The 21,007-nt window shown below is 41.7% G+C and overlaps 2 protein-coding genes across 2 annotated transcripts; both read right to left on the bottom strand.

The window, feature by feature from the left end:
• Positions 1 to 5,375: 5,375 nt before the first annotated feature.
• Positions 5,376 to 9,706, bottom strand: LOC111340368 (uncharacterized). Its single transcript, XM_088724402.1, has 3 exons — positions 9,234 to 9,706; positions 7,477 to 8,121; positions 5,376 to 7,190 (listed from the first exon to the last, which is right to left on the bottom strand). Exons 1-3 carry the CDS (start codon positions 9,460 to 9,462, stop codon positions 6,043 to 6,045), a joined length of 2,022 nt encoding a protein of 673 aa, XP_088580528.1. The 5' UTR covers positions 9,463 to 9,706; the 3' UTR covers positions 5,376 to 6,042.
• Positions 9,707 to 9,873: 167 nt separating this feature from the next.
• Positions 9,874 to 18,835, bottom strand: LOC148728035 (uncharacterized). The gene is made up of 4 exons (XM_088724403.1): positions 17,445 to 18,835; positions 17,066 to 17,133; positions 11,523 to 11,700; positions 9,874 to 11,113 (listed from the first exon to the last, which is right to left on the bottom strand). The coding sequence occupies exons 1-3, from the start codon at positions 17,699 to 17,701 to the stop codon at positions 11,696 to 11,698; spliced, it is 330 nt and encodes a 109-aa protein (XP_088580529.1). The 5' UTR covers positions 17,702 to 18,835; the 3' UTR covers positions 9,874 to 11,113; positions 11,523 to 11,695.
• Between the last annotated feature and the right edge of the window lie 2,172 nt (positions 18,836 to 21,007).

Raw genomic sequence — 21,007 nt, 5'->3', positions numbered from 1 at the left:
CCCAATATCCTCAACGAGGACCAAACCTGCGGCGTTCCCGGGCGCAGTATTTTCAAAAATCTTTTTCTGTTACGCGACACGATTGACTTCGCGAGGCATAAGCAGCTTTCAGCGGCTGTTATAAGCTTCGACCAATAGAATGCTTTCGACCGCGTTAACCTTCCTTTCCTCAAGCGCGTTCTCGAGCAGTTTAATTTCGGGCCCGACTTTTGACGCTGGGTTCGGGTGATTTACACGGATATCACCTCTCGCGACACATGCCGGCTCCCCTCAGGGAGGGTTGTCCGTAGTACATCCCCTCCAAAAGGCGCGAGCTCTTAAACTCCGGTGGATTCCTTCGGTGGGCGACGCGACTTACACCGCTAAATGGGTCTATTTCGGCCGATATTAGGTCGGCTTTCCGCTGAGCCACAGAATTAAAAGCTGGGTGTTTCTCCGCTCTAATAACGTCCCCAAGCATTTAGGGTATGACCAACCCCCTATTTACCGCGCTGCACTGACCCTCGTTGACCGGGTGGGGGAGAATTTCGATTCTCTCCCTGACCACAGTGCTAGAACCTTTTATTCCAGGCTAACTCCCCCTCCTCCCCAGCGGCTCCCTTGTGTCACACGGTGGGAACAGAGGTTCGCGTGCCAATTTAATTGGCGCCACCAGTTGGGAAGAAATCTTTGGTGCTGGTCCGAGCACAAATTGGGAGAGCGAAATTGCGTGGCGGATCGCTCACGGGGTGGTCAAGACGCGGGCTTACTTCAAGTCCTGGCGGGGGCTTGCCGTGAGCGATCAATGCGCGGGCTGCGGCGAGCGCGAAACAATTTTCCATGCATTCTGCTCTTGTCATCTGGTGTCCCCTGTGTGGAGCTGGGTGTCGAACCTGATCAATCAGCTCTATAATTCCCCCTTTTTACTCACTAATTCAATTATTTTATTGCGGCAAGGACTGCCCCGTGGCACCCAGTTCGAGAGCTCAAACGCTCTTACCTCCTTTTTAATTAAACTCACGCTCAACGAGCTGTGGGCCGCCCGGAACCTCGGGACTTTTGAATCCCGGAGGCCCTCAGCTAAATCTGTAATCTCTAAAATCACTACCCGCATACGCCTCCGCATTAATGCGGCTTTCCACCTTTCGCCAGGCGCGACATCTACCACTCTCTGGGCTCATCGGAACGTTCTCTGCTCCTTTGAGAACCGTCAACTCAAAATCAGCGTAAATCGCCCCTTGTACATACTTTTTCCACTTCATAACACCCCTGTGCTGGGTCTCCTTAGCTGGTGTACTGCACAGAGAGCACCTTTCTCGCGTGTAAATAGCAAACAGATTTCTCCCGGAGCTGGGGCCCCTTCACTGGGGTACTGCACAGAGGAGCTAACCTCCCGTAAAACAACCTGTAAATAGTGATAACACCCAGCAACTGTCATAACCTAGCTAATTTACCCTGTGTTGGGTCTCCTTCACTGGTGTACTGCACAGCGGGCCCTTTACCATTAATTCACTTAAGCGAGTTTTAATTGAGTTTTGTTCTGTATATAACACTCATCATTGTATAAATAAAGTTGATTAAAAAAAAAAAAAAAAGTGTGCGCCCTCTCTGCAGTTATATATATATATATATATATATAACTAACTGCAGACAGTACTGTTTCGGCCTTCTGGGCCTCATCAGTGCAGTGCTAATGCTAGGATGGAGGAGAACCAATATGATCACCCCAAACGATCCAACCTTTGTGGTATCGTCTAAGTCATGCCAGAGTGCTCAAACTAGAGTACACTAGCGAGCATGCGCAATTGCAGAGCAATGACTCATCCTAGTTAGAGTGCTCAATTTGAACATGAAAGCAAAGCTTTGTATGCCAAAGAGCTATATCTAACTGCAGACAGTACTGTTTCGGCCTTCTGGGCCTCATCAGTGCAGTGCTAATGCTAGGATGGAGGAGAACCAATATGATCACCCCAAACGATCCAACCTTTGTGGTATCGTCTAAGTCATGCCAGAGTGCTCAAACTAGAGTACACTAGCGAGCATGCGCAATTGCAGAGCAATGACTCATCCTAGTTAGAGTGCTCAATTTGAACATGAAAGCAAAGCTTTGTATGCCAAAGAGCTATATATATATATATATATATATATATAGAACCTAACAACTCAAGTACATGTTGGTATGACGTCAGTACTAACAGTACTAATGCAGTGAATGTTAGTAAGAGTGGATTCAAGCTAAGGAAATGATCTCTCAATAAGGGAATCCTTGTTTACAATATTTGCCTCATTAGCATAAGCAATTCAGTTTCTGAAGGAGCTAAAAATAAATCAGTTCTGAATATCGAAAGGTCAAAGTACGATTAACTCGGCCAGTGAATACGAGCCTGATGCATTGAATACTTTTTGTGCGACACGGGTTTAAAACTCAAAATTTTACATAGAATGTATGAGCTCATTAGCGCTTTTGCCACCCAGAAATTTTGCAGTTTTGGATGGACTATTTCTCCTTGAATATTACACCCAAAGCGCTAAAAATTTCACCATGTACTAAGGTTTTCTAGCTCTTCAGCTGCCTGAAGTCAATCTGTATCTAACATGCTTCCTTCTTTACGCAAAGCCGTATGCAAATGAGCAAAAATGTTAACAATGACGTCAGCATGAATCTGCCAATACAAATAGACCTTATGTTAGTTAAATCACAGGGAGCCTACACAAGCGGCGTGTCTGGGCGTTTGCTCGAAATATAAAGAAATGTATTGGAGAATATTAAAGAGTTGTAATATCGTAAACTTATAGCAAGGAATGTCTATGTTAAGGTTCAAAATAAATGTAAACCTACCTCACTTGCTGTGTATTGTCGTTTCTGTGACTCTAAATGGCGAATTTAAGCGATTTGGTGGGTTTTGCGTTGACTGTTACTTTACGTTATAAAAAGGAGACGCGAAGCCGATTTTCACCCAGAAATCAGTAGAATCGCCCGGCTTCCATATCGAACACCAGATAAACTAAAAGGTTGACGCTTCTTCTCGTGTCATTCAATCCAAGATCCATTCAAAATCCAAGCGCTAACCGCCATAAAATTTTCGAGAAATGCAGCTTTCCAAGCGATCGGCATCCTCGGCACAGATTTCGTGTACCAGGGACCAACCGTCACACTGTTTGCTCCACGCTGATTGGATGATGGTAAACAATGCCCTGATTCAAATGCCTCATGTGAGAGGGGAGTCAGGGGCATATTCGCGCCGGCGAGTCATCTACTTGACTAGCCTGGTGTAAAGTTTCTGGCGCGTGACGGAAACCCGACACGACCTGAAACCTCTTTGTTCGCGAAACCCAATGAGCTTTGAGAGGATACTTGTGACAAAACCGCGAAAACCTCTGTGTTCCCGCCAGCGAAATCTTGTATGGAAGAAATGTATGGGAGAATGTTAAAGAGTCGTAATATCGAAAACTTAAACAGGTGAAAGTCTTCCTGTTTTGAGGTTGAACTAGCTCATCGGAATAGCTAAAAGGAAACTAATTGCGTTGACTCCAGAGGAATTATTTTTCCTGTCTCCACTGCTGAAAGGCTCATCTTACGACCTAACAGAGCGTCACCCTGACTTCCTTGATTTTGAGTGACGCTTTTGATCACAAATTGTTAGTTAACCTCAGATAAATCGCTAGGGCAATTTTTAGAAAATTCTCATTTGAATAATGATGATATGCACTTACAAAGAGATAGAAAAAGCGGTGCTTCTTACCATCATAAATCATGCGTGACCACTTGAGCTTCTTCAGAGAAGCTTTCTTTGTCTTAGATATTTTACGCATCATGGACAATTTTCTTCCTTTAATTTTAACGAAGCTTAAAATATCCAAACATTTTGATTAGGTTGGGAGCCACTAGCTTTAAAACTCAAAGATACTCATCAAAAAACCAGTAGACGAAAATGTGAACGAATTTCAAAAGAAAACCTTCAAAATTAATTCCAGTCAAAGTCTTCTCAGAGTTCTAAGTTTTATGTACTTCAGTAAACCCACCTTTGTCTATGTAAGGGTATAAAATATTCATCTCACTCGTCTTTTCGTCATTTTGCTGCGTTATTCAGTTTAAGTTTCTCTTCTTTTAATCGATTCAAGACTTGAAGCATTTGCCGATGAGCGTAAAAAAGTCGATCTCGACGTGAATCAGTCCGGCGAAGCAAACAACAGAGGGAACTAACGATGACCAGCTTTTTAGGAACTGGGTTCATCTTTGACTTCTTCATACTCTGATTTGCGAGGTTGCGAGGTTGCGAGATCTCGGAATGCAAAGTCTACGATGTAGGGACAGTGTTTTAACTCACACGTTTGAAAATACCTTGAAAGAAGTCCGCAAGGCGTTTTGCTCCTCTATCCTCCGGTCTGACCCTATGTGGTTTCCTCAGTTTTTATTTGATTTGATTCAACTGCATGTTAATGAGTTATGGCTTCGCTTCAGTTTTATTTCAACAGGTTTTTAAGGTCGTTGATGAACAAGTACTAAAGGTCAGGTAAAGAATTAGTTTTAGAAAACAAACGTGTTTTGATCTCGACAGGGCGTGCGCCTCACTCGTGGAGCTCCCGCGGCGCATCAACCTTACCCCAAGAGCTGCCCGCGGCGCGCGAACATCAGATTTTTTTTTTACTGGTTATATTTACTTGGGTGATGAACTTCGCCGAAAAGGAGGAACAGTTCGTAATCTATCTCGAAAACAGATTCCTTTGAGAAATAGAACAAAAAAGATCCTCAATGAGTGGTTTGAGATTATTTCTGGAGCTTTCTTCCTTTATTTTTTATGTTACATCCACGCTTTTCAATCAGATGGAACGAATCTGCAATATCGTCTACAAGCGTCCCACCAAGGAAATTAGACCTTGAACATTCTAGTTTCAATACTTTACACCATAGCGCTGCGCTTTTACTCTAAGAGAGAAAAATCTGCGATAGCCTCCCATGGTGAACAAAATTGACTCAGTTTAATTTTAACACTTCAGTTAAGAGATTTTACAACTCATTTGAGTAGCTCCGTGTTTTGGGTATCTTCATTAAGTAAAATTGATACCACATACGGGTGGTGATTTCAAAGCCGTTTCACAGTTAAAGCTGTTTTTCCTGTTCAGTGAGGGCAGCACGGGGAGCTACTTAAGAAATAATGACTAAAAACATCCGAGACATCTAGAATCTTAGACTTCCTTCGCGATCGGAATGTTCCACTTCCCTAGAGTGACCTTTCGGATACATATCTCTTATGGGTACTTCTATTTTATTACCCAGCCCATCTCCTGTATGTTGTGTTAATTTTGCGAGATTTATAGAGTAGCAGTTTCCCCCTGCCCCCTTAGTTTGGTCCAGGCTAAGATAACATGTACTACAAAAAAAGCAAAAAATGCAGTTGTTGATGCTATTTTAGTTTTTAATGCGTAATTGTTCAAAATTATACCAATCTAAATTAACTTTGATCAATTCCAGGAGCTCAAATGGTGCTTGAAATTTCCAAGGAAACTAGAAAGATAACACAAATCACTGGAGCTCTGGAAACTCCTTGCTGCTAAGATATCACTGGCAAAGGAGACATAACGTTTAGCAAAAGAGAACTTTGTATACATTGAAGTGAATATTAATATTGTCAGTAGTAAAATTAAAGGGACTAACAAAAAAATCTTTTGCAAATTGGGCCCAGCCTTCTTGTGTATTTACTAGTATGAGGCTTCAAAAAAAAAAAAGCAAAGAAATTATCTGGTCATCGTATGCAAAGGAAAATTAGAAATAGTCAGATATTTAACAGTTCCTAGTTCCTAAGATATAACTGATGAAGCTAAAAAGTCAGAATTGTTAGTCACTATTAATGATTTTTCCGTTGCGCGAAGGAAGGTAGAAAGCTAGCACACATTTGGAAAATAGGGGCCAGCCATTTTTTAGCCCGTGACCCTGCACAAAGTCAAAATATTCAGTCTTTCATTTGTTTAAAGGATCAGTTGCGTCACATTTGCACAACAACTGCTGGTGATTACATTTGCTGCATGGTAATGAATAGCTGAGTAACCGAACCAGTGAGAAACTTATGCCACACCATAACACTTGAGTTTTCCTACTGTATAATATCCTTCTTCGCTTGGGCCATCCAAGTCTCCGAGTCTGATTTGTGTCACAGGCAGAGCAGATTTATCAGTCAACAAACCGCTGTCCTCTCTCCAGCCACTGCCACTGTTACGACAGTTACACTTCTCACCATTGGAACACGAATTTGTTACTCCGCATGCGCACATCTTATAAGACCCTTTAGCTCCTCCCCAGTAGTTCATCTGTGTTCCATTACGTGACACCCACCAGGCGTCTCCTTCCTCAACGAACGCTACCCCATTGTTATATTCAAACTTGATAAACTGTTCACAATTCTGGGAGACTGTAGTGAGCGCTGCTAGCTGAGAAGTGCTGAATCCAGTATATTGCACATCTTTACTGAAACATCCTAAGTTTCCCACGTTGCACCCAGGAATGTTCCCAACATGAGTTCTGCTCTCACTGTCATGACTGATGACTGTCACACCAACCCCACCTTTGTCAGTCATGTCGCAGTACACGCTGAAGGGTGTCACGCTTCCTTTGCCATCAGGGTAAATCATATAAGTACCTGAAGATAATCCTCTATTGTGGGCTTTTATTTCACTACAAGAGGTTGGCTTTTGAAATTCAAGCACGGTGCTTGCAGCTATGGAGCGATGAAAATTTCTCGCAATGCAAGTGTAGGATCCAGCATCAGTCGGGGAGACATTTTTAAGAAGCAGGGAGCCATTTGAATAAACTACGTGACCCGAAGGCAGACCTTGGCCTGTCCGCTGCCACACAATCTCTCTTGCTCCTTGTGCTTCGCAAGACAGTAACACATTTTCTGAGAGTTTGGCTGAACGTTTAGGGGGAGGGAGTAATGTAAACTTGAGTTGTTCAAACACGATGACTAGTGTATGGGCGGAGTCCTCATTAATAATGTTCTTTGCCGAACATATGTAGTCTCCCCCGTCTGTTTTAGTCACATTAGTTATTTCCAACCTGCCATTAATAGCTCTTGATCTTTCCTTTGACATGCGACCGACTGCTTTTCGCCACGTGATGGTTGGTGTCGGCTGACCGGCAGCTAGGCAGACCAGAGTCACTTTGTGTCCTTCCTCAACAATAACAGATGAGGGTTTCTGAATGATCAATGCACCAACTGATATAAAACCAAGAGGAATACAAGAGGTGAGCAAACTTCCGAAGTGTCATCTCGAGGTGTTGACTATAATCGTATTTTTTCCTCGTGGCCAATGAAACGATAGAAAAAAAAACCCTATGAATTAAACATTCTGTTTCCTCCCTGTTTTAGTTACCTTGATCCCTCAAAGTACAAAAACATGATGTACTCACTACATTTATTTATATCAGAACAGTCCAAAAAAGCACAGTTTATGATGAATTTTTGAATCGAGTGTATAACAACAGAACATAATATTTTTTACCTTGAACAGTCAACCTAGCCAATGACGTCATAACCCCAAGAATATTCCTTGCTACACAAGTGTAGTTTCCGTCATCTTTTGACGCAACATCATTGATCAGCAGGCCTCCACCAGTTGACACAATGCGTGTATCCGCGAGAAGACTGGATTTATCTTTCAACCATGTGACTTTTGGCTTCGGATTCCCTTCCACCTCACATTGAAACGAAGCTGTACCAGTTTCTTTCACGACTATAGACATGGGAGCTGTCACAATAGAGGGGGCTGAGATAGATTTACCAGGCTCGCCTTTAGCTCCAGGAGGGCCAGTAGGTCCGGGAGGTCCCTGAATGCCCTGAGGACCATGGTTTCCCTTAGGGCCCATTATTCCTTGTTGCCCAGGTGGTCCGTGTTTACCTGGGGGGCCTATTGGTCCAGCTGGTCCCGGAATTCCTTTTGGCCCAGGTGATCCATTTTTTCCTGGGGGGCCTCTCTGACCGGGTCTCCCTCGTCTTCCCCTGATGCTTTTTGGGCACTGAACGCTACAAGCCTGGGTGCTCATAGCAAGTCGTACTTCTTTTCTGATCGCCTCACGATCGATGCTGACATTGGCGTTTGACCTCCCATCTGTATTTTTCACTTGCCGTTTTCGACGAGTTTGAAGGTCTGCAGGAAACATCACAGGATAACTACCGCTTCGTTCCCCATAGCTTATTTCACTTTCATGTTGCCTAAGCTTCTGTTTTAAAACACGGAAATCTCAGTCTGCTGAACCTCTTATAGATCAACAAATTTTTGTCATCATACGCGAATCATCAGTTTGTGAGTGAGGTCGTATAAACTCAAAAGTGGCCTATTCAAGTTGGCAGTTTTTTTTTTTTCGGAAATGAGAGGACTCGACAGAACGACGGGAAAACTAGAGATTAGTCGCGATACCGCGACAAATTATGTGTTATGATTATGATGCTCGATTCGCCGTATGTCTCTTGAGGTGCATGTTATTTATCCTCTCGTATGAAGAGTTGTTTAAACATTGTGTCCAAAGCATATTTATCTACGCGAGTTTGTTACAAATTCATAACCTGTTTTATTATTGGTGTGAACCGAGTTAAGATTCAGCATCCCCAGCCGTTCGAGCTAAATTGAGTATTGCTACGGTAAAAGTGCCCATCAAAAAGGGGGAAATTTAAAGCAGCTCTTGCTTATCTTTTTGAAATTTTTGAAACAGACCAGGGAAGTATTGCTTTGAAATCAGAACGACGCCGAAACAAAACCAAACATATCGTCATTAAAGTAGATTAGCAGCTGACTCTGGACGTTTGATTGCCTATGATTATATTTATCATAAATCTAAAGAATTTTTAAACTGTCAAAATAACTTTCACTTCCCGTGTTTTGAGATTGAACGAGCTCGTCTGAAACGTTTTTTTTGTCTTCAGATGTGATACGCATTATGGAGAATTTTCTCTCTTTAATTTTTACGAACAAATGAAACTTCCGAAACATAAAAAGATTTTGATTGGGTTGGGAGCCACTTGCTTTAAAACTCAACTTAATTTGGTTACATCAAGTAAGTTGTTATAGTAAAATGGCCACCGTAACGAGTTAAAAAGCTGACGTTTCGAGCGTTAGCCCTTCATCAGAGGGAATTAAAACTCTAAGACAGTCATGGAAGAACTAGTAGACGAAAATATGAACGAATTTTAAAAGAAAAGCTTCAAAATTAATTCTAGTTAAAAGTCCTTTTTAGAGTTCTAAGTTTTGTGTGCTTAACTCACCTTTGTCTGTGGAAGGACATAAAATATTCATCTCATTCGTCTTTCCGTCATTTGCTGCGTTCTTCAGTTCAAGTTTCTCCTCTTTTGGTTGATTCAAGGCTTGAAGCATTTGTCGATGAGCGTGAAGCTCGATCTCGACGTGAATCAGGCCGGCGAAGCAAACAACGGCGAGAAATAACGAGGAAAACACCAGCTTGTTATGAACTGGGTTCATCTTTGACTTCTCCATAACTGACTGAAGAGGTTGCGAGATTTCGAAAAATTAAGTCCTTCTTTTATGGACAGTATCTCAACGCAGTTCTTTGTAATCACAAGAGAGACATGAAAAATATATGCGCCCTGCGTTTTGGTCATCTAATCCTTCAGTCTGACCCTATTTGGCTCCCTCAGCTTTTATTGGACTTGATTCAACTTCTTGTTATTGAGTTATGGTTTCAGTCCTCATGTCAACAAGTTCATCTTTGGGTTGTTGATGGAGAGAGTTGTAACTCTCTATCAACAACCCACCTTCAAAAGGTCAATAGTCAGTCAAAAAAAAAAACCCTTGTTTTGTCTCTGACGTGGCTGCTCAAATTCCATGTTAAATCAAGGTAGAAAGACTCTCTTTAAGAACTAAGGATAGAGAAATGACCTTCAATGAATGGAACCTTGATGGAGCTTTTTTTTGTCCGATATTTCATGTTACCGCCAGACTTTTCAACCAGACGAGAAGAAGCTGTCAGTGATATCGTGCCGTGGCAAAAGCGTCTTACGGATAGAAATTAGACCTCGAACATTCCTCTAGCGCTACGTTTCATGATCGTGCTGGGCTTTCCACAAAACAGGAAGAATCTGTGACAGGGCAAATGCAAAAGCCTCCGGTCCCGTGAAACGAAATTCGACTTTAATGAAAAGTTTATCGCCCCACGTTATTTTTCAGCAGCGTGATAGTAAAAGTTCACATTCAAAACATGTAAATCTTGTGATATTTTTTTCCTTTGAGCCTCTGAAGTCTCAAACTCTGAAATGCAACGGAAAGTGTTGCTTAAAGTCAAACAGTTTTATTATCGATGTTATTTTTTCGCATGCTTGACATTTGACCGCTATGTTATCTTAGTGTCCTTTGAAGATAATTCATCAATAAAATTGTTGTTTTCCTCGAAGCGATTTAAGAGAGGAAAAGCGTTTCTTCCATGTTTCAGTCTCTTGTAAAAACGTGTTTCATGTTCTTCATCCATTTATATCTAAACAATCCAAAGTAATTGTAGCTGATGACAGGGTTCACGTTGGTGATAACTGATAGTGAGCCCAATTTATAACAAGTGAAAGTAATATTTCTTACCTTGAGCAGTCAACCTAGCCAAGGATGTCTCACCCCAAGAAAATTTTCCTTGCTACACAAGTGTAGGTTCCGTCATCTTTAACGTACGTTACTGATCACCAGGCCTCTACTTGTTGGCATCACTCGTTTATCCTCAGGAAGAGTACATGGTTGTTTTTTAATCATGTGACTTTTGGTTTTGGATATTCCTCGACCTCACATTGAAATAACGCTGTGCCAGTTTCATTTGCAACTACAGACATGGGGGTGCCATCATGGAGGAGGCTGAGATGGATTCACCAGGCTGCCCTCAGCTCCTGGAAGGCCCATACGACCGGGAGGTCCCTGAATTCCTTGGGGCCCTGATTTCCCTTTGGTCCTTGTGGCCTGGGTGGTCCATTTTTTCCTGAGGGCCCTCTCTCACCAGGTCTACTTCGCTTTCCTTTGATGATATTTGGGCAGTAAACGCTGCAAGCCAGGCTGTTCATGGCAAGTCGAACTTCTTTGCTGATCACTTTACGACTGACCTTCGATATCCTGTCGGTATTTCCCACTTCCCTCTTGTGACGAATTTGAATTCCTGTAAGAAAAACAACAAAATATATTCCGGTTGGGATCCACCTGGTTTAGTTCACCTCGGCTTAAAAAGGGACGCATTGATTTAGGAGACAGGGCACGTCGAGTAACACTTTTCGCTCACGTGATTATTAAGTCATGTAGGCATGGGGTCAAACTACGTTTCCTTTTTTGCATTATACTATTATACTTCCTTCCATGTGTTTCATATGAATAAGTATCTCTCCAGAGCATTGTGGCTTGACGCTTTAACTAGGCTATAAAAATTAAGTGGGCATTTGAATTTTCTCCAAAATACATTCTATCCGTGCGAGAACCTCATTAAAAATCAACCCTCCTAAAAAGGCGAACTGGGTGCACTTTTATTCGTTTTTCTTTTAGTAAAAGTATCCCTTAAATTTGGTCAAACCTACCTTCATCTGAGTAAGTACGAAAATTTTTCATCTCATTCGTCTTTCCATCTTTGCTGCGTTCCTCACTTCGAGTTTCTCTCTTGTTTTAGAGTGTGGGTGCAGACGCTTTTTATTTTCGCGCTCCTGCCCTCGTGCGTAGCTCTCGCTTTGTGCTCGCCCTGCGCTCACCTCTGTTAGCCTGAAAAAAAAAAGCACAACGGGTTGCTAACCTGCATAACAGGCATTTTTTCGGGTGTTTTTTTGGACTAACGGAGGTAAGGTCTTACGAATCAAGAATGGGAAAGAAGGCCAGCTGTTTTTGTAGCACAACAAACCATTGAGAGTCGTTTAGGCTCTCTTAGTTTTGACTATCTTCTACCATTTTTAGCGACCCCATCGTCGACACTCTACAAGAATTACGAACTAATTTGTAAGTTCGCAGTTTTCTTATCTGGGCGGGACCAAAGCGGGCAGTCCCGAGTGGGCAGGAGCTTGGGTAACCAATCAGAATACACGATTCGCTCTATATTGCCCACAGGCACTGCCAGCTATATAATGATAAAGGATAGTGACTGCTGACAGAAATGCACACAACTCATTACGGAGCTGTAGTAAAAGGTCGTCGTCGAAGCTATAGGTAGCTTGAATTGTCCACGTTTTAGAAAAAAGAGCTAAGAAAAGTCCTTTAAACGTACAGTAGAGCATACTGCTGTGAAGTGACCAAGAGATAATCTGTTGGTGGTGACAGTGTACCCCAAGACATGTAAGGAAATCATATATCAAACGCAAAAAGCAAGGAAGATTCGGGTAAACATTTAAAAATCGTGTAGGGGACAAAACTGTAAAATACGTAGGGGGAATGATATAATATTTTATCTCGTATTAGAGCTTTCCGCGCACTGATTGGTTGGTTAGGAGGTGATTAGGAAGTACGAGGGTCTGGATGGGGTTTGGTCAGGTTAAGTGTTGTTTGGCCTTTTTTTAATGTTTAGTGTTAAAATTTGTAAAATTTTAATGTTTAGCGTTTTAAAAACGTTAACTGTTAAGTGTTAAAAGGTGTTAGAACAGTGATTTCACTTGGGCCTTTCTCGATTATGCTAGCATTTTTTTTCGGCAGTTTTTGGGAAAACGAGCATTTTTTTCGTTTTTTCTTGAAAAAGAATTGCTAGCATTATCTGTCATTTATCATGATTGTGATCCAGATTTCAGCACTCAGAAGAATAAATAATCCTAAAGTTTTACAATTTTAATTGTTTTCTGTCTGTTTCGACTGTTTGTGCGTTGTGTTACTTGTGTACTTGTGTTGTGTTACTTGTGTGTGTAGATTGTATGTTTCCGTAACATGACGTACTAACACCAACGGAAGAAAGGTATGGGTGGTCAACGGGTAACTCTTTCTCTTGCTCAGCCAAGATGGCGTCGGCCACGAACTTGCAAGATAGACCAGTTCCATCATCTATAGCAAGAGATCGATCTCTACAGTCCACTACCGGTAAATACAAGCGACGAGGAAATAGCGACACTGTGAAAGTGCTGTTACACGAGCGAGTACGACAGTTTCCTGATGAGAACTTCATTGTTAGAGAAGGAAGCTGTTTTGCAATGCTTGTAGAAAGATCCTGTCGACGAAGAAAAGTGTTCTGAAAATACACGTCTCATCTAAAAAGCACCAAGACGGGAAGCAAAAGATGAAAAGATCCAAACTAAGGGAGCAGACCATGCTGGAAAAGTTTTAATTCTGACCCCAAGTTTTATAAACAAACAATGATTAAGTATCAGCTGTTGCTGAAATGAGCATAAAATGTAAGCGTTTGTACGTTTTGTTTGAAATAAAATAAAGCATTTTTTGGAATTCAAGTGGCATTTTTTAAAGAAATCAGGCATTATTTTAGCATTTTTTTGGCTTTATGCGAGAATTTTTAGTAGCATTAAATGCCAGTTTTACTAGCATAGTCGAGAAAGGTCTAATTTCACTCATTTAAGATCAACAAAAGTTTCATAGAGAAGGCAATAATGTTCATATCAAACTGTTTCCCCACTGCGATGGACATTTGTTTTTGTCGGTTCCAGCCTGGTGCGGCCGCTAACCCAGATGCCCTCCTAAGCAAATTTTCAAAATGGCGGACAAGCCAAAGAGAGAGATAAGAGAACCAAAGCGATTCTGCAACGAATACTCTACATACACCCCTGTTAAAAAGGTCATTTCACAGGGAAAAGATACAAAATTGTATGATGTTGAAGTCACGGAGGTTGACAAACCCAACAAGAGACTGAAAATTCACTACATTGGCTACAGTACACGGTTCGATGAGTGGAGACCCTTCGGGGTTCTGTCCTCGTGTACCGGTTCACAAGAGCCAATACAAAAGACCAAACAATACACAATAGCTAACCGATAACTCCTAAACAAAGAAAGAACGATGGTAATTCCCTTGTGAACCGGTACACCAGGACAGAACCCCCTTCGGGGACGGTGAAGCATCTGAATATTTTCCTTCGAAACTGTATAAATTAGTAGGCTGCAACAAAAATTTATTGGACGACGTTTAGGGTAAAAACAGAAATCTAACCTGAAAAAAATGTATTTATTCCGACTCTTTCGGAAAATAACTTTACAAATCTTACTTGTTTATCTCGTAAGTAAACGATGGTGAAGCGCTTTCCGAGCTACCCGATTCTTTTCCTACTGCTTTCACGCTTATAAAACAGGAAACGAGCAAAAGGAGAAAGGTGTGGCTGTTTTGACTAGCCATTTGACGAGGTTCAATCTGCTCCTTGTTCGACAATTTACATATCAAAACAAAGGAAATTTGTTCCTCTCTTTGATTTTGGCGGTACATTTTCAATTTACGCTTGCGTAAGAGAGAAATCGCCCAAGACTCCTTGCTCGGTCTTGTTTTGACCACGAACGCCTTCTTAATTTTGACGGACCCGCTCGGGAAAAGGTGAAAATGACGAGGGAAAAACTTTACTTTGTAGTACGAAAATACACAAAATGGAAAGCGATGATATTATAGTACAATATTTCGGTGGTACATTGTTAACCTTTTATACAGAGAGTCGGCAAAATGATATAACATCCAAAAATCGCGCTCGATTTCAGTGGCCGATGAACTGGGCGTGGTCACGAGATTCAGTAAGAGACTATTTGTACCCCGTGAGTTTGATATGGAAAAAAAAAGACGAAGATTCTTCAAACTTAGCTCTTATGATAAAGGGTGCAAAACTAGAAACAAAAGGGCCTGCGCGGAACTGACCGAATTGGTCAGCATGCATACTTTGTGCTCATGCCCATAAGTTCTGGGTGCAAAACTAGAAACAAAAGAGCCTGCGCGGAACTGACCGAACTGGTCAGGATGCATACTTTGTGCGCATGCCCATAAGTTCTTCAGACATTTTGTGGTCAGCGGTTTTTAGCAGACTTCTGTATGCAAAATGGCCGCTACGTCCGTATCGGCGGGAGTAGTCAGCTCTTATAGATGTGGCGAGGAAAGTGCTTTTGAAAGGCGCAGAATTCCAATCGGTAAAGAGCAAAGAAATATAACGGACGCAAAGAAGCATTTGATCAACTTTCTTGGTATTTCGCAAATGGCAACCTCGTTGGGGATGGGAAATTTCGAGTTGAAACTGTACCGGCTGGCCAGGTATTACCACGGGTAAACGAAGAATTTACATATCCTTACGCAACATCAATGGGAAGTGGTAGTTCCACTCCTTGTTTCTGACGAAACCCAGAGTGAACTCAAGAGTATAGAGTTGGCAGGTGTTAAAGTGATGAAGCCTCCAACAGCTGCAAGGATAGATCCTCCAATTGAAGTAGCGATGAAGGAGTTAGTGGACAAATATCGTCCTGTGAGGCAGAGAACAGTGCGGAGTGAAACCACAAAAGACAAAGCCGGAGCTCTCCCACCAGCAGTGTATTACGCTCAACCTCCTCATTCCAAAGTAATGTTCCACGACGACTCAACTGTTGAAGGTCGAGAAGGAATGGAACAAATTATGCCGCAAGTCACAGATGACGATGGGGACTCGCACGTACCCAGCATCACGTTTGTGAACGATAGCACGGTTGGAAATAGTTGCCGTTGGTGAAGTGCCAGATCAAGAGAATGAATACGACACCGACTCAGGCAGCGATATGGATGATGACGATCACGGTTGCTACCCCCACACAACAACACTCACCAGGTCTGATCGCGCCATTCGCGCTCATTTTCGCCTTGACTTGTAGAGTTTGCACGATCGGGCGTGCGCATATACATCACCTTGTGAATGACTCTGTGATCCAGAGTCAATTAAATGAAAACCCGAAAATAGCGCTACCTTGGACCCGGGAAGCAAGGGGAGTTCAAATTCAAAGGCTGGCTTGCTTCTGATACATGTGCTAAGAAACGAGAGGATTGGCTATTGAGGACGCAAAAGCCTTTTTCCCGGTAGGTAAAAGGAGCATGATGATTGATTAAACAAATTTTTCACATGAAAGATTGCAAAAGTGAAATAACTACAGAGGAAAATTTTCATTGTCGAGCATAATGTACCCTTCTGCTGAGAAATAGTCTCCCATGATTTTCCATGATAGAAACATAGACAATGAACAAACCCAAAACTGTAATCAAAATGACAGAGTCTGTAAATTAATTGTAGATATTATTCCATATCGAATGTCCACGTTCGTCTTGATTAGTATCTTTCGCTTTCTTAAGCCATTTGCGCTTACATTTGTATCAAATTTAGTGTTACAGTGAATTTTTTATTGTTAGATGTTAAACAGCCTACAATTTAAGATGGAAAAATTTTAGTGTTTAGTGTTTTCGAGGCACCCCCATCCAGACCCTCTTGTAATCATGGCCTCCTTGGTGCTTGCTTCTCTTTTTCGTTTTCAACTTCTTTTGCTTTTAAAGCGAACTCTTCTTCGCGGATCTTAAGCTCCTTTTCTGACTTTTCCCGTAGAAATTCGAGAACATCAGCTCCGCTTCTTCGTTGCCTTTTCGCTTTTCTTTCCCTTCTTTTTGTTTCACCAACTCTTTCCAAGGCTTGGAAACGCGTCTCTTCGGATTTTTTTGCGATCTGTTTCGACACTCCTGCTACACGATTCTCTCGTTGATTCTGCTAATTTCTCTCTTTCAGAAATTTCTTCCAACAGTGCGTCGAGTTTTGTTGGTTCGGGAGATATACCACTTGCATTTTCTTCTTGTCTACTTTGCTGTCAAAATCTTCCGAGTAGCAAGTCAAATCGCTCTCTTACCGCTCTTTGATTCACTTTGAATTTGACTGCAGTTACACTGTTGAGGTTCTCGGAAATTTTCGTCTAAATACTTCCTCTCTCATTACTCCCTTTCTTGAACTTATAAAACTCCTGTACCAAATTTCTCTGCACAGCAACACGTGCGCTGTTGTCCACTCCATTGGGTTGTTGTAAAAATCAAATTAACAGAAATAAATAAACATTCTAGTAACTTGTTGCACGTATCAGTATCCACCAGCTTAGTGCCGGATAAGCAAACCGAAGAACTCGACTGAGTCAAAAAGAATAAAACAAACGAAAACGATAAGGAAATACTTACGATTGCCGCTTGGACGGTGTTGGTGGCAGAACCTGAAGCTGTCCCTGGTTTTGACATCTTTTTTAGTTCTACAAATAAATTTTGACAAAATTGCGTTTATCCATAATTCATCAACTCGTAAAGAAACGCAATTAATTTGATCACAAGGAAAAAATTCAAATAATTAAGACTTCAAACAAAATATTACGGCAAATTCTGACGTACTCACTACTACGGGAACGAAGTGATTATACCGCAGCAGATGGCAAGAGTACGGCGTGAATTCCCGCCTTAAACATGCACAGTCCGACAAGTAAGTGTAGGATCCAGAATCATTTGGGGTAAACATTCTTAAGAAGCAGGGAGCCATTTGAATGAATTACGTGACCTGAAGGCAGACCTTGTGCTTTCCTCTGCCACACAACTTCTCTTGCCCCTTGTGCTTCGCAGGTCAGTAACACGTTTTCTGAGGTTGACTTCGCTTTTACTAGGTGGCGGTAATGTAAACTTACGTTCGTCGAACACCATAACTTGTGCATGGGCCGATTCCATGCTATGAACGCTCTTAGCAGAACATATGTAGTCTCCACCGTCTGTTTTAGTCACATTGACCAATTCCAGTCTTCTATCAAGAATTCTTGATCTTTCCTTTGACATGTGACCAACTGCCTTTAGCCACGTGACCGTTGGTGTCGGCCGACCAGTAGCTTGGCAGACCAGAGTCACGTCTTGTCCTTCTTCAGCAATAACGGATGTGGGTTTTTGGATGATAGACGCACCAACTAGGTTGAACAGTGAAAAATAAAATGATGTAAGATAACCAGATTATGTGCTGCGTAGAACATGGGCAGGATCCCGGCCATGACTAGTAGAAATTGCTGCCAAGTAATATTATTTCGAGTCCCCTTTTTTCCGCAGACTCCTGCAATTTCGAATATTTTGCCGTTACTTATTTCAAAATTTCTGCACTGTGACATTTTCAGCACTGATAACGATAACTTTACAATAGATTTCTACGATTTGAGGAACGTGAGGAATATGCCTTTAGTTAAAGAGTCGAATAGATGTTTTTCTCCTTGGAGATAAATAAACGTTTCAAATCCTTAACGTTGGACAAATTATTTGCGAGAATAAAATGTTAATATTGCCTCTTTATGTTCGCTATCGAGTAATGTAGATAAAAAAATGTATCCGACCAAGACGTAAGATAATTATTTCCTTCCTTGAACAGACAGCTCAGCAAATGACGTAATCATTCCAAGAATATTTCTTGCCACACAGGTGTACTTTCCATCATCTTCTGACCTAACGTCATTAATCATCAGGCCTGCACGTGACGGAACAATTCGTTTGTTCGTGAGAAGACTGGAGTTACCCTTCAGCCATGTGACTCTAGGCTGTGGGTTTCCTTCAACCTCACATTGAAACATGGCTGTGCCAGTTTCGTTTACCACCATTGGCATTGGAGGCGTCACAATGGAGGGAACTGAGATAGATATACCAGGCTCGCCCTTAGCTCCAGGAGGGCCCATAGGTCCGGGTGGTCCATGAATTCCCTAGGAGCCCTGATTTCCTTTAGGTCCTTTCACTCCCTGTGGCCCAGGAGGGCCCCTATGACCAGGTCTGCCCCGTCTTCCTCTGATGCTCTTGGGGCAGTGAACACTGCAAGTCTGGCTCTTGATAGCAAGTCGTACTTCTTTTCTGATCGCTTCACGATTGATGGTGACACTGGCGTTCGATCTCCTTTCTGTTTTTGTTACTTGCCGTTTGTTACGAATTTTTGGTTCTGCAACAAATCACCACAGAATTATTTCGGCTAACATCCACTCAGTTGAAATTATAAATTGGCCACCGTAAAGAGTTAAAGCTGACCTTTCGAGCGTTAGCCCTTCGTCAGAGCGAATCATTCGCTCTGACGAAGGGCTAACACTCGAAACGTCAGCTTCCAAATTACCTTGCTCCCCCACCGGCGGAGCACCACAGTTTCTTTAGAAACTTACCCCCTTTAACATCCACTCAGCTGACAGAACACCTCCAAGTTGCATAGGGCCTCGGTTTCAAAACGAGGCTTAGTGTAGAGCCTCGTACGAAAATCAACTTTTAAGTATCGTGCCCTTGGCCGTGGCCGTTGGCAACTCAAAAATAGCCAATTCAAGTTGGCTCGATTTCCAGCTGCTGTTTAAGGAGTAAGTGGACTCGACAGAACTACAGAAACTTAGCCGGCCAGCCGTAATTAGAGTGTAGTTGCGTTATACTTCGCTGATGATATCGAAGTACAATTTGTCGGTTGTTTTCTCAACTTTCTGCGGTGTTTCTCTCTAGGTTTTTATTTATCTTGTTATTTGAAAAATTGTTTAAAAAACGTTTATGTCCAAAGTGTATTTATCTGGGCGAGTCTGTTACGAAGTGATAACCTTCTACCCTTTAGCTTTCCTTTATGACTTTTTTTTTATATGGTATAAACTTCATTAAGAATTAGCTTTCTTTGCCGCTCGGGCTCAATTTAATTTGATTTTCGGGTAGTTCTTCAATAAAAGTACCTACCATTGCAAAGGGAAAGAAAATGATAAAGTAACTTGTTTTCCCTAAAACAGATTTAGTAGGTTTTTTTCTTTTTTCTTGTTGTTTTCTTAATTTAATCTTTCAAACAGACCTGCAATGTTTTCATTTTTAATTCAAAACGAGACAAAACACAGCCAAACACATCGTCTTTTAAGTAGATTAGCAGCTGATTCTTTTACATTTGATTGATTTTTAGCATTGATCACAGACGTAAAGAATGTATAAAGTGTCAAAAACCCTTCATTGAACATTATTTGATTTTAAGATTGAACGAGCAAGCCGTCTGGAAAACCGAAAGGAAAAATCGGGTCGAGAGCCACTTTTCCAAAGATTAAAAGATACTTAAGACAGAACGAGCGAGGAGACGCAGTAAGTATTTAAACAAATTTGAAATGGGAACATTCAAAACTGCAGATAAACTTTTCAATTTTTTTAACGTTACTCAGCAGCCTCATTTATATTTAATGACCAGGATAGGTCGGTCTACCGCTATGAGTGTTTTGCGCTTAAACCTACCTTTATCTAAGTAAGGGAATGACATAATCATCTCACTCGTCTTTTCGTCGTTTGCTTTGTTTTTTGGCTCAAGTGTCACTTCTTTTGGTTGATTCAGGACATTAAGCATTTGTCGATGAGCGTGAAGCTGGATCTCGACGTGAATCAGTCCCGCGAAACAATCAACGGTGAGAACTAACGATGAAAACACCAGCTTGTTATGAACTGGGTTCATCTTTGACTTCTTCATACTCTGATTTGCGAGGTTGCGAGATCTCGGAATATAAAATCTACGATGTAGGGACAGTGTATTAACTTACACGTTTGAAGAGACCTTGAAAGAAGTCCGCGAGGCCTTTTAGTCATATAATCCTTCAGTCTGACCCTATGTGGTTTCCTGAGTTTTTATTGGATTTGATTCAGCTGCATACATGTAACTGAATTATGGTTTCAGTTTTTATGTTAACAAGTTTTTAGGGTTGTTGATGAAAAGCTAAATGTCAGGTAAGAATTAATTTTTAGAAAAAAAAACGTGTATTGATCTCGACGGGGAGAGCACCTCAGTCATGGCGCTCCCCGGTGCATCGACGTTACTCCAATTCAAGAGATCCCCGCGGCGCGCTAGCAACAGGTTTTTTCCCTAAATTTTATTTTTTCTTTTGTTTCTTTTGCTCCAGGGACGGACTTTGCCGAAAAGGAGGGACTGCTCCTAGTCTAGCTCTGAGAAATGCTTTTCATCACAGCCCTGAACTTTTCTTCTGAGTGGGAAAAAATCTGGGTAGCCTCACAGAAATCAAGTCAGTTTAGATTTTCTCAAAACGCGACTTTGCTAATACGGGCATCCGAATGAATGCTGGGATTGCTTTCGTTTCGGTTCATAAAAACGTAAAACAATACCAATCTCAT

The sequence above is a fragment of the Stylophora pistillata genome, chromosome 6 (assembly GCF_964205215.1).
Source record: "Stylophora pistillata chromosome 6, jaStyPist1.2, whole genome shotgun sequence".
NCBI lineage: Eukaryota > Metazoa > Cnidaria > Anthozoa > Scleractinia > Pocilloporidae > Stylophora > Stylophora pistillata.
Note: the sequence above shows the minus strand (reverse complement) of the source record. Positions and strands in the feature narration are given on the sequence as shown.